The 13,371-nt window shown below is 40.5% G+C and overlaps 1 protein-coding gene across 2 annotated transcripts in view; it reads right to left on the reverse strand.

The window, feature by feature from the left end:
* Positions 1-13,371, reverse strand: part of MAP3K7CL (MAP3K7 C-terminal like) — a 60,020-nt gene that overhangs the window by 8,131 nt on the left and 38,518 nt on the right. For both annotated transcript variants that reach the window (XM_054974059.1, XM_054974060.1), the window contains exon 4: positions 1,888-2,003. In XM_054974059.1, the coding sequence (XP_054830034.1) occupies positions 1,888-2,003 (116 nt within the window). The remainder of the gene's footprint in view (positions 1-1,887; positions 2,004-13,371) is intronic.

The raw sequence follows: 13,371 nt of genomic DNA on the forward strand, positions 1-13,371 counted from the left end.
GCGACCGGTACACCACACAGATGGCCAAACTCTCCTCGGCACCCCACACTAGACCTACACAGTCAATGCCGGAGATCTCCGAAATGGAGAGGGGCCTGAAGGAGAAAGAGCACCCTAACCCAGATGTGGCATGAGGCATCATTGGTGGGGTAGCTCTTAGGGTCAGCCAATCAGAGGGGAGGCAGCAGGAGCTACTTACCATGCAGCACCATCCTCTTGGCAGGCCTTTTGGTGCTGCAGTTGACCCAACCTCCCACCTGAGGGGCAACACGGGAATAGCTGTTCACCAGTTGTGGCCAAGCAGGAATTTGGGGGGTGGGGAGAGTGTGTTTGTGCCTAATTGGCTGTGGTGTGACTCTTTTTTTTTTTTTTTGCCTACTCTGTGCTGTTTTGGTTAGTGGAACTTATCTAAACAGGCTTGGTAAAAGAAAAAAATCCTTTTACTGGTTAGGCCACAACTAGTTGGCAGGAATAGAGTGGGCTGCTCAGGAGAGGTACTGTTAATCAGCAAACACCTGGAGCCATGATGATGATGGGGCAGCATGTCCAGAACAGGCCATCACAGGCCATGTGGCTGGGTGGTGCTGTGAAGAAACACCTTTGGTACTGAGCATCATCTCTCAAACCTGGTAGGTGCCTTGCATCCTGTCAGGGGAGGCAGATGATGCTGGGCATCTCTTGGTACAGATCAGCTGTGCAGGCTGAGATAAACAAGGCTGGTGAAAATGCCACCTGAGTTTAGAGCGAGGGTAGACTTGCCCAGTGGGGCACCCAAGGAGGTTGCCTAGCACAGCTTACCCTTAAAATAGCCAGCTTATGTTCAAATGAGCAATGACATAGATCAGCAATTTAAATAATTAAATATATGAATATAAATAAACAACTAGCTGACCCCACAGAATCATTTGCACCATTCTTCCTCTGCCCCCCCCCCATTGTAGTGAGATTTGATTACCACTAGTTTTTCATAGATATTTTATGGATTCTTTGCTATTTGATAGCTATATCCATGACTGCTTGCTGATCTCATACTGCAGTTTCACACAGCCAAATTATCATATGATAATTTCTATTATCACATTAAAATGGGTGGTTTGACTCTATAATCTTCTGAAGATAGTTTCAGGTGGGTAGCTGTGTTGGTCTGTAGTAGAAGAGTAAGATTTGGGGCCAGTAGCACTTTAGAGACCAATTAGATTTCCAAGGTGTGAGCTTTCAAGGGAACTTTGACTCTGTATAATCTTCTGGAATACACTTACATAATTTACCAGGACAGTTTTATTAAATAAATCCCATCAGCAACCAGTTTTTAAGTATCTTTACAACTATTACCACTGTATTTTGTGGTTTGGGGATTTTAAATGTATTTATATGTTTTAATGTGTACTGAGCATTTTATTGTACCCCTCCCTGAGCTTGTTCTTGGGGAGGGTGGGCTAAAAATCAAATAAATAAATACATAAATTAGCAATTCTACTCCAGAAATTACTATCTTGATTGTCCTGTTCAGCATTTCAAATATACATTCATAAATTTGCAATGCAGATTCTTGGTTAATTGCTTGCCACTGTACAACAAAACAAAAGTTATTTAATACATGAAGTAAAAATATATGAATATAGACAAGATAACAACCTGCTATGAGTTTAATATATTTGTCCAAAAAGTCTCCTTAAACCCATAAAGCAATTCTCCCTAAATGTAGCAACTTACCTCTCCCCCTTGAAATTAAAACAGTTCCTACCCATAGTTTCCCAAGAGAAATGGGAAACTGGAAAGAACAAACTTGGAAGTAAAGTAACAAAGCTATCTCTTTTTAAAAGCCAATATTGAATTATAACAACTCCTGACAAACTGTTGGTTTTTTAGAGGAAACCGCATACTCACTTTCTTTCTTCAAGAAGAGCAATTTCCTTTTTGACTTCATAGTATTCTTCTGCTATTTGGCAGTGCTGTTTGAACACCTGCATAGATTCCTTTGAGTCATGACAAGGAGGCAGGGGCTTCACAAACAAAGGAAAAACCAGTTAACGCTATTTGAGTTCAAAGTGAATCTTGAGAAACTGAATTTTAACAGAGACACTATTTTAATAAAAATTATTTTGTTAGAAGGCTGGAATACCATTTGTATGAAAATACAAGGAGTACTTTTTTATCTGCCTGAAAAAAGTATCATGCATTTGTCATCTTTCCAGAAACTGTCATAATAATCTATGACAACTTTCAGAAATATTTATTGCAAAAAACAAATATAATATACTTTTAAAAAGTAATTCATATTACACTTTTTTATTTCATAGGACAATCAACAGGGAAATAAACTGAACAAAAATACAATGATAAAAAATATGTTGTTCCGAGATTTCACTTCATACAGTAAATGGACAGCCCCATTCTAAGATCACCAGACCAGCAGAGCGCTGATGCTGGGGTGGACATTGGTGCTAGTAGTCAACATCTGATGGCTATTATGCTGTGATAGAAATACTCTAAGAAAATATTCCAGTCTTGCAACTAATCTTTATCGTGGGCAACAAAACACGATAAAGTAGCTGTTCTGGTTTTATAGAGCAAGAATTTATTAAAATACCCTGATATGCTTATTTATGGCTAGAGAAGCATGAAAGGAAGAAATTATATAAATTTAATAATCTTGTTATTCATGACATGTTATATGTATGAGGCAAATAAAGTAATCAGTTAGCCCTTGCCACCTCTCCATTTATATCAGCCATAAGAGACAAGGGGTTTGCCCAAAACACAGGTATAAGCAGTTTCAAAAAATGGGGGAGAGAGTGTTGTGGTCATTATATAGATTTAATTGTCTCATCCTATTTGATTGCATTGACTTACACTGTGTAATCTGCCTTGAATCTCAGTGAAAAAGGAGGACTATAAATAATGTAAATAAAATAAATAATTAGTGGTATTGGAGTCATGCCTTGCGATACTATTTGCTTGACTGAAAATCTTAAAATAAAAGTCATCACCAAACATGGGGCCATCCTAACTAAGGAGCAAATAGAAGGGGATACAGAGGTTGTGGTCCCTTGGTATCAATACTTACAATTATCTCACCTTATAGGCAGCCAATTATTTGTCGACTGCTGGAAACGGGAGTTTACAGATTTTGAACGTTTATTAAAAAAAATAGAACCTCATCGTAAAGGCCTCATAGCTAGCATCTATTCTAATTTAAACTCACAGAATGATCAATCCTCATTAAGGTACCAATTGAAATGGAATACGGACTGCAGTACCCCCTTAACAGAGGAGCAATGGTCCACAATATGGTCTGGCAAGCCCCTAAATTTGAACGCAATCAACATCAAAATGTCTTCTTTTAAATTGTTGTCGAGATGGTACATGACTCCTCAATTACTACACCAAATTAATCCCAATTTAACACCGCTCTGTTGGAAAAAGTGCGGTCAAATTGGTGACTATATCCATTTGTGGTGGTCTTGCCCCAAGATCCAATCATTCTGGGACTTAATTTCAAGGAAAATTAAGGAGATTACAGATTATGAACTGCTCATGACTCCAGAATCAATTTTGCTGGGTCTTTGGGAAGACCCTGCCATACCAAAGGTGCGGAAAAATTTAATATTTATGTTACTTGCTGCTGCAAAAATGCTTCTAGCAGCACACTGGAAATCAGACAAGCTTCCGAAGCTACAACAGTGGGTTCAGAAAGTATGGGATATTTTTATTATGGAAAAAATAGCAGACCACCTTCATTCTATTGATAAACCACAGTATCAGTCATCATTCTTTACGCAATGGTTGCCCTTTTTGAATTACTTATACAATACTAATCAACTGCCTAATGCTGACATCAATACTTTTAGCTTCTTAGCTATATTATGAGAATATCTCCTCACTGTTCCCCCTTGCACTGTTTTTGTAGTCTATTACATTGGCTTTGTTATTGTTATTGACCGTTCCAAGGTTTGTTTCTTGTATTATTGTTATATGTATTTATGAATATTGTAAATTGTAAAATGAAAAATAAATAGTTAAAAAAAATAAATAAAAGTCATCAGCTGCACATTAAAAGTTGCACAAGCGAGTGAAAAATAATAGAACATAGAGCGATACTGTGAAGTTTGAACAAACGTTATTCGACGATCAGAAAGTCTTCCCTGAAGTATATTGCCTAAATGAGAGTATAGACAATGCAATGGTCATAATAAAAATAACAGAAAGTACTAGATCATGAGATAAATATAGAAAAGTGGAATGTTATATATACATTCTCTGTGAATGTATAGTTAAGAAAAAATTGTTTTTAAACGATCCATCAGTGGCACATATATCCACACAGGCTTTCTAAATTAAGTTTTAAGAGGAGTGATGACTAGAGGTGAGCACAGTCCGGAAAACAGACCAAAATTTTGCACGGTCCGGCGTGGTTCATGGTTTGCGAACACACAGTTCGTGGGACTCACCTTTTTCACGAATTTTGGTCCATTTGGGCCGGTCTGTTGGTCTGTGGTCCGTGAGTCCAGACATCCTGGCGCCGATCTATCAGTTCCCCAGGCAATGGAGATGATGTCTGCAGACCTTTTGCAGACCTTAAAAACTTAATAGGCAGCTCTGCCTGCCGAGCAGAGTGCTCCCATTCTGCTCTGTGGAGCAAGGAGCAAGAATGAATTCCCTAGGCAATGGAGGGGTGGATGTTCTGCAGCCATGGCAACACCAATCTTAGCCCTCAAAGTGTAGATAGGCAGCTCTCCCTGCCAACCAGACAGTTCTCATTCTGCTCTATGCATGCAAGAAGAAAGAATGCATTCCCTAGGCAATGGAGGGGTGGATGTTCTGCAGCCATGACAACACCAATCTTAGCCCTCAAAACCTTGATAGACAGCTCTGCCTGCCAACCAGAGAGCTCCCATTCTTCTCTATGTGAGCAAGGAGCAAGAACGAATTCCCTAGGCAATGGCTGGGAAGGTGTCTGTGTGGTGAGTGAGAGGGCTCTTCCCCCACCCTTTTCTGTTTTATTTTGCCTCATTGCAACTTTTTGGTGCTGCTAGCCAATGCAAGTCAATTGGCATTTGCGACTCCAGTATCTACTGGAAGTTTCCTGGGGGCAGCCGCTTTGGGGGTCTGCAACTCAGATGTCTGAAATGCAATCTTGACCAAACTTGGAGGGTGGCTGGAGGAGAGACTGCTAAAGATTCTCTACAAGTTTGGGCTCTCTGGGTATGAAGGGGGCAGAGCCAGGGCTGCCGGAAAGGATGGGCCATGGACTGATGAACCAGTCCGTGAACAGGGGTGGTCTGTGGAAAGTTTGTGATCCATGGTCCATGAAAATTGACAGACCACGGGCCGGTGGTCCATGGGGTTTTCCTGGTCTGTGCCCACCTCTAGTGATGACCATTAGTTTTGTTCCAAAAAAATGCAAATTTTCAATATATGTGGTGGAGATACTATAGGTCAAAAATCTACTGAACATGGTTCAAGGGGTAGAGTTTGATGTATGGGATACTGAGCTCCCAATGAACATTGCAGATTTTTAAAAATTATGATTATTGTTGAACTGCATAGACCCTGTACAAATGCCACACAGAGATATGATGTTGTTAACTATGCAGAATGTTGCAAGGATAGTTTATAGACTGTATTGGAAGAGCCAACTGTTCCCTAACCAATAAGAATAGCTATTGAAAGTATGAGACATAACAAGAATAATTAAGCTGACCTTGTTGTAACTTCTATAACAAGAATATGGAGGAAGACTGGTTACTATTAGTTTGATATTTGGAGAAAAAACCATTATAGTTTGTGCATGTTGTTGGAAAGCATGTTGTTGGAAAGAAGTTTGTTTTTAAAAGTAGATATGAATTTGTAGTAATATTTGAGAAATATTGGAATCTCTGGGTATTTTTTCTTATAGTGTATTGAGTTTATGATGTAAATAACAACAACAATAATAAAATAAAAAGAAACACTCTAAGGCAAGTTACACATAGCATAACTATCATGCTAGAGTCCACCAATCACAGAGTGGTATGCATCGGATGGCCTTGTGATTGGAACACAGGGACATTTGGACCTTGCTGGATTGTATTTTTCAAATGAGATGAGTCTTCATTGTTTGCTTCTTTCCACAATGCAAATGCTTAAATCTAACACCCACAGTAATTAAACTAGACTCTGTGAGCCTGTCAGCATCTTACACCAAAGGCTGATAAGACAAAAGGGTCTTATGATCCTGATCTGGAAGATATCCTCTCTTTTTAAGAAATTTTTGTAACATCTAGTCTGATGAAGAGTTCTGGTGAACTTGAACACTTGCCCAATGTTTGTGTCATTTTGCTTGCTTCTAATAAAAGGTATTTTATGGATTTTATTTTTTACACAGGGACACAGCCAGCTGTTGCTCACTGATAGGGCCACGATCCCTTGACATCACACCCTGGCTTCCCGCATATGTAGCACCAGAAGGCAAGAAGGAAACAGCATTTACAAAGAGCCTGGTGCCATGAATTGAAGGAGCCTTCAAGTTAATATATTTCAGAGTCATGGTTTCAAGTCCACATCTGCAGCTGAGTTCCCTTTGACCAGACAGACACACAGGGAAGGAAACATGGCTACTCCATCCACAGCATTCTCACATTCCCATAACTCACTCAACCTAGATAATTACTACAGACCACGCCAAGACTGCTCCTGCAAAGAATTTGGATCCCAGCCAGGATCAGAATTGGAAGGACCAGGTTTTTGCAATGTGGATGTAAACACCGGAGTAGCAAAAATGAACATACAACTGTTGCCTCCTCAATAACTCATTGAGAAAAGGCACTCATTTGGTAAATGGGATGCATGGGTTTAATTCCCATAAGGGGACACAACTCAGAAGGCAAAGCTCACCATTCATCCAGCAAAAGGCTAAGCAGAAGAAAAACAGAAAGCAAGGCTGGGCTGAAACTTAAGTCTCCCACACTCAGCACCAATTTTCCACTCATCCAACTGGGCAAAAAGAAACAAGACACCATCATAGCATATGAACACAGCAGCCCAGTCATCAACATATATCAGCAATATGGAGCATACCCAAGGACCCCAGTTCAACATGCACATGGGGAGAGCCCTGAGGAAGTGTATCTGGACTTTCAAAAACAGCTGTGTTTTCTCCATCAAACATCAGCATGAGAGATTGCCCATTCATAAAGATTAAACATTGGCTGCCCCACAGACTCCACATTTTGGCTGTTAAGCCACCACAAACTATTTCCCTCTTGCACTGTCTGGATTGTTTATTTAAAATGTTTAAATCTTGTCTTGTTGAGATTAAGTTTCAGTTTCTTAGCCCTCATCCAGAACTGCCTCCAGGCATTGGTTCAAGGTTTCTACAGCTTCCCTGGGATCTGCTGGAAACATGAGGTAGAGCTAAGTATCATCTGCAAAGCAGCTCCATGGGGTGGTTTATGGATGCAAAATGGTGGCACAGAGGGAGGCTACAGCTGCTTCTCCCAATATGCTGTGTCTGCAAACTGAAAGACCCAGAGTTTATTTATATTTCAATTTATAAACCGCCCATCCTCAGGGGCTCTGGGCGGTGAACAAGTTAAAATCAATAAAAACAAGAAAACAACAATACTAAAATCAACATACAATAAACAATAATGAAATAAATTAACCAGGTGCAATGGTGGGGAGAACCCCCCCACCCCAAAGGAGGGAGGCCGACATGGCACCGCCCCCTTCAACCACCGAACGCCTGGTGGAACAGCTCTGTCTTACAGGCCTGGCGGAATGATAATATGTCCCGCTGTGCCCGGGTCTCCATTGACAGAGCGTTCCACCAGGCTGGGGCCAGGACTGAAAAGGCCCTGGCCCTGGTTGAAGTGAGGCAGGCTTCCTTAGGACTGGGGACCACCAGTAAACATTTATCCGCTGATCAAAGTGGTCTCTGGGGAACATACAGGGAGAGGCGGTCCCAAAGATATGCCGGTACCAACCCGCTCAGGGCTTTAAAGGTAAGAACCAATACCTTGAACCTGATTCGGAATTCAACCGGAAGCCAGTGCAGTTGGCACAGGACAGGTGTGATATGTGACTTGTAGGATATACCAGTCAGGACCCGCGCCGCCGCATTCTGGACCAGTTGTAGTTTCTGGATCAGGCTCAGGGGTAGCCCAGCGTACAGTGAGTTACAGTAATCTAGCCTGGAGGTGACCGTTGCATGGGCCACTGTAGCCAGGTCCTGGGGCGTCAGGTTGCCAGTGGTGTCCCATCCAGGACAGGAAGCTGGATCCCAACATCTGGCAGGATCCCAACATCTAGCAGCCCCCATCCCAGCTGCAGAGTATGGCAAGGAGGCACAACACTCCCATTGCACATGTGATACAAAATTCTCATGATGTTCGATACCAAACTCAAGGGCTTTGCAATGTGTTGATAGAGTCTTAGTGTCCAAAATATTTATTCAAATCGGTCTTTCAGAAACTGATTAGGATTAGGATGAAATAAATTTAAGTGCTTTTTAAAAGTTGAATATCAATGCAATCCTAAATAGAGTTCTACCATTCTAATGCTATCGACTTCAATGAACTTGAAGGGTCTAACACTGCTTAGAATTGCACCAGTAATCACCTTTTTTTACTCTTAGGAAGACTGAATTTATATTATAGTTGCTAAAGGGAACAGTAATAAATACTGAGTGTTTAATAGATGTTAGAATGCTTTTGTCCTCCCATTGGATGTAACAGTGTTATTGGTTACTATTTAATTCAGTTTGAGTTATATCAAATAAACTTCATTCTTGTTCACTTGTAAAAAAGAAAAATGGTCTCTCTGATAAATTAACCTTAGACCTCAGTTATCAGTCACAGGTTTTTGATGGAGGTAATCTTTAACTAGAACTTTATTCCAGTACATTACTGCTGTTGGGATCCTGGTGGCCTCAAGCAGGGGAAGTTTTTATAAAGGATTTGCCCTAGGATGATGTCACAAGTCACCATAAAGTATGCCTCAGCGTCCTTTGTAATAAAGAAGTTCTAGGATGGGCAAAGAGGTGGCCTTAGTAGACATTGTGAGGTAGAAAGTGTTCATTCAAGATAGAAAGTCTGATGTTGGGAAAAAAGACACCAAAATAAATTTGCAAATCTTGTTAGATAGGTTTTGTACATTTTATATTCCATCTTGAGAGGGAAAGCCCAACTAGATGTCTTTTAAAAATCAACTTATAAGTCAAGCAAACAAAAATAACCTGGAGCTTGTGGCATGACATGGAACCTTCATCATTTAATTAGGTTGTTTTAGTAATATTTTCTGTTCCATTTATTGAACAGCAACTTAATTTAGACAATCAGTGATCTTATTTTGTCTATAACTATGTATAACACTTCTACATAGGTGTGTCTTAACTTTCTCCCAATAAAGCAACTAGCTGCTTAAAATGAAAATAAAAGACATAATTAATCTGCTGGTCAGCTGAGCACTTAGCATTCTTTATATAAAAGTAAATCTATTTCTATTCCTGTTACGTCCTTTTGGACTCCTCTATTTGTGGATAAACATGCTTGGAGTCACTGTGTGGGGAGTGGCGCAGCATATCATACTTGTGTCTCCCTCTTAAAATGGTACAATATGTTTGCCTGAATAGGATGGATAATAAAGGACAAAAGTAATTTCACCAGATGGGTGGCATGCGATATTTTAAATGTCCCCTAAAGAACAAAAAAGCTGATAATACCACTCATTATTCTGAGTTAATTTTAAGTTTGATTTCTGTTTATGTAGAATGTTAAGGAACAAACTGTTTCTTTCATTCTCACAACTACATGGAAGACTAGGCTAAGATTCAGAAAGATTAGGCTAAGATTGAGTACACTCCTATACATGTTTTGACAATAATTCAGATACTATTCTAAAATAGCATTTCTCAGACAGGGGTTCTTGGACTCCTGGGCATCTCCACGGGGCCTTCAAGGATAGATAGTGTGACTCTTTGGATCCCATCTGGAGCCCTCTCAATTTTTTATGGAATAGGAACAGGAAGTTTGTTCCTGGGGATAAAGGGACAGAATTGGCTACCATCTCTTTGGAAGGTTAGAAGCTCATAGAACAGGAGCTTCTTGTATGCTCCTAGCTTCCAGGTCACCTTACAGTACAGGCCAGAAAATATGCTGACTGGTTGCCAGGATCCAATAACTTGCGCTAATGGACTGAAAGCTTATTAACCAGTCAGGAAGTTTCTTGCTGTCTCTGGTCCGAAGTATCTTCTGATCTATAGGTGTCATTGATTAGAACTTGGATCAGAGCCTGAGTTGCAGCCTTCTAGCTACTCCCCAAAACCTGACATTATGGGCCAGCTATAAACAATATATATGTTTTAGTTCTGTTTGCTGTTAAAGAAGCAGGTGTGGTTTCCACTGTATTGTTTTGATGATGTGAGAGAATGGAGGCCTCTCCAGGACACATGCAGTTTTCATACACTTTGAAAAGGGGCTCTATAGTACATGTGGACACTGGTGAAGTAGGAAGGAAAGTCTTGGACATCCTCGAACAATTTGAAATCAACTGCTAGAATATTTCTCTTTGTAATCAGGAGGTTTTATAGTCAACTATGTATTCTTAGAATTCGTAGCTTAGACCCAAACTGGATAATCACCACAGGAACTTGTAGCTAGACAACAGCTGTGAGTATTTTTGTGGCTTCTTGCCCCCTACAGCTTCAATGTGTGCAAAACCTTCAGTTTTGCACACATGGTCAAAATATCTAGGTTCAGTCATCTAATTGCTTTCAATACTCCTTTGCATTCTGCATGGTGAAAGACTGCATTTGCTACAGAATTGATTCCCCCCTGGGTTTTCCATGTGTTTTCTCCCTGCGCATATAACTCGATTGTTTTTTTAAAACAAAATTAAAAAAAACTTCTTTTGCAGTACAGAATTTTTTCTTTGGTGTAAGTCCTGGCCCTGCCTTTTGCTCTCTCCTTTGTCCTCTGCATCCTAATTAGTTGAATAAGAATGTGTAACCACACCCTTGCCCCCCCTTTCTTCCTCCACCTCTCTTGGCTCTTAAAAAAAGTTGTCATTGAATGGAAATACACATTGCAAAGTACCCGGGGATGCTCAAGTGCAGGATTTTATGTGTGGTCCTCAATTCACATGCAGGCTGTCTTTTGCTTGGCACACATACATACCAGAGCTCCCTCTGTGTGATCGCATTTGCAAATGAGTCGGGAGGGCAAAGTGCCAATTCAGCTCTGTTTTTGCAGCGAGAACTTTCAGGGATGGACACTGTATCACAAGTATTGTAGGCTCCTGATTCGTCAATCTGCATTTCTTTAACATGTGAGAAAGTGTCAAGATCTGCACTTCAATGAATTGATGTGGGTGGTGGGAAAAACTGGGAATTTGGCAGTTGTAAACAGAAAATTTCCTAGTCAAAGATTAACTTCGGGGTAGCAAAGAAAGGCATATCCAGGGCTATTTCTTTATAGAAATGTAATGCAATAGTTTGCATCCATTTGAAATCACATTATCAGAAGAGAAAATGGAAAACACTGGCGCCTCACTATAAATTAGAAAAAAAAATAGCAAGGGAGCCTGGGATACTTTTAGCAGTTCAGGAGGAACTGATATCAAATGTGTGAATGTACTAATGCAGAGCAAACTGAAGTGTGACTGTGTGAGCGAGTGCATGGGAGAACATTTAATGGGGGACACATTAAATGAGGTTCACATTACTTCATAATGTGTATGTACTGTGTGTTCACACAAACCTCAGAAATAATTGTCTTCTCACCAACACAAACTTGTGCAGGAACCTCCGTGTGTTTCCTTTTAAGTCCAGATTCTTTTTCTTGTTTTTAATTTTTTTTAAAAAAACTGCTTAAAAAGGTAAAAAAAAAAAAACCTCGCCTAATCTTTTAAACTTTCCCTCCAGCACACTTCAATCAACACATAGAAATGTTGTTACATTTGGGACTTCTGGTTGGGGTAATGGCGAGACCGATGTGATTCGGAACTCCAGATCAACCGAGGTGCTGTTTTTTGGGCTGGTGGGGCACCCAGATCGCCCACAGCCTCCGGATTTCAGTCAGAAATCTGGCAGGAACGCTTGTAGCCCTGAGAGTGAGGGGTCTCGGTGGGTGGGAGGCTCTGAATTAAGGGCTTTCCTCCCAAGCCTTGAGATCCTCCTCAGAGAAGGGTGGCCAAACTCTCTGCAGCAGCTTTGGGAGTCATTAAATTGACATAGGCTCGTTGTTTCCCAAGCCTCGGGAACAGAATTGAACAGAATTGGATGTTTGAAGCAGTGAGTACATCCCAAGAAGTTTATGCTAAGTTAAGATTACTATCTCCCCCAACGGACTGTTTTACTGAATAAAGACTGAACTTTTAAAAGAACAAAAGATTGAGTTACCAAGCTGAAAAAGTATACTAAAAGACTGAGCAGTTTAATTTGAGTTGTGACAGTGAGAAAAAGTTAAAAAGAGCTAAGAAGAATATTGTTTAGCATACCTGTGGTTGGGGAGATAGCGACGCGGAGGGTGGATCATGGGAATAGGAAGGCGGGATGCAAGACAGGAAGTAGAGGAGAGGAGATAGAGAGAGCGCAGTGAGGGAGGTCAGGAAGACCAGGAAGAAAAATAAAGTTGGAAGAGGAAGTGAAGTACCCACCATTGGAAGTAAGGGAAAGGAAACGGAAGCAAAGGATCCACCATTGAAAGTAAGGGAAGACCATCGATGTGACAGTATTACCATAGAGAAAGATCGCCCGACATTTTATATCATAGAGAAACATCGCCCGACATTTTAAGGGTAAGGGAAGCCTCAATCGCCATTTTAACTGAGGGCAACGTTTAAAAATTTTGATATATAAAAATAGAGACTTGAATTAAAAAGAAGACGGAGTTAAGAGAGCTGATTTGTGGGGACCCAAGGCAAGTCCGATGGCCTCCAAAAAAGAAAAGGACTGGCAGGTTGCCACTGAGAATTTGGATAAGAAAATAACAGAGGGAAATAAAGAGATTCGGGAGATGATACAACAATTACAGCAAAACTTAATGACGGAAATGAAAGAAGTGATTAAGTCGGAGATTACGGAAGTTAAAAAAGAGATGGAGGCAATAAAAACAGATTTACAGAATACCCAACAAAAGGTGCAAGAAACGCAACAGATGGTGCAGGATGGGGAGAAAAAAACGGAGGCTATACAGACAGATACTGTGGCTATGGGCGAAAGAATGGTGATGATGGAATGCAAAGCAATGGACAGACAAATTTGTATGAGGGCGGTCCCGGAAAGAATGGATGGATCTGCTCTTAAACAAGTAGCTGAAATATTGGCAAAAATTTTGGGACAAACAGAGGAGGAAATGATGACCCATTTGGATATCGTGTATAGAGTCAATT

The sequence above is a fragment of the Eublepharis macularius genome, chromosome 3, assembly GCF_028583425.1.
Source record: "Eublepharis macularius isolate TG4126 chromosome 3, MPM_Emac_v1.0, whole genome shotgun sequence".
Taxonomy (NCBI): domain Eukaryota; kingdom Metazoa; phylum Chordata; class Lepidosauria; order Squamata; family Eublepharidae; genus Eublepharis; species Eublepharis macularius.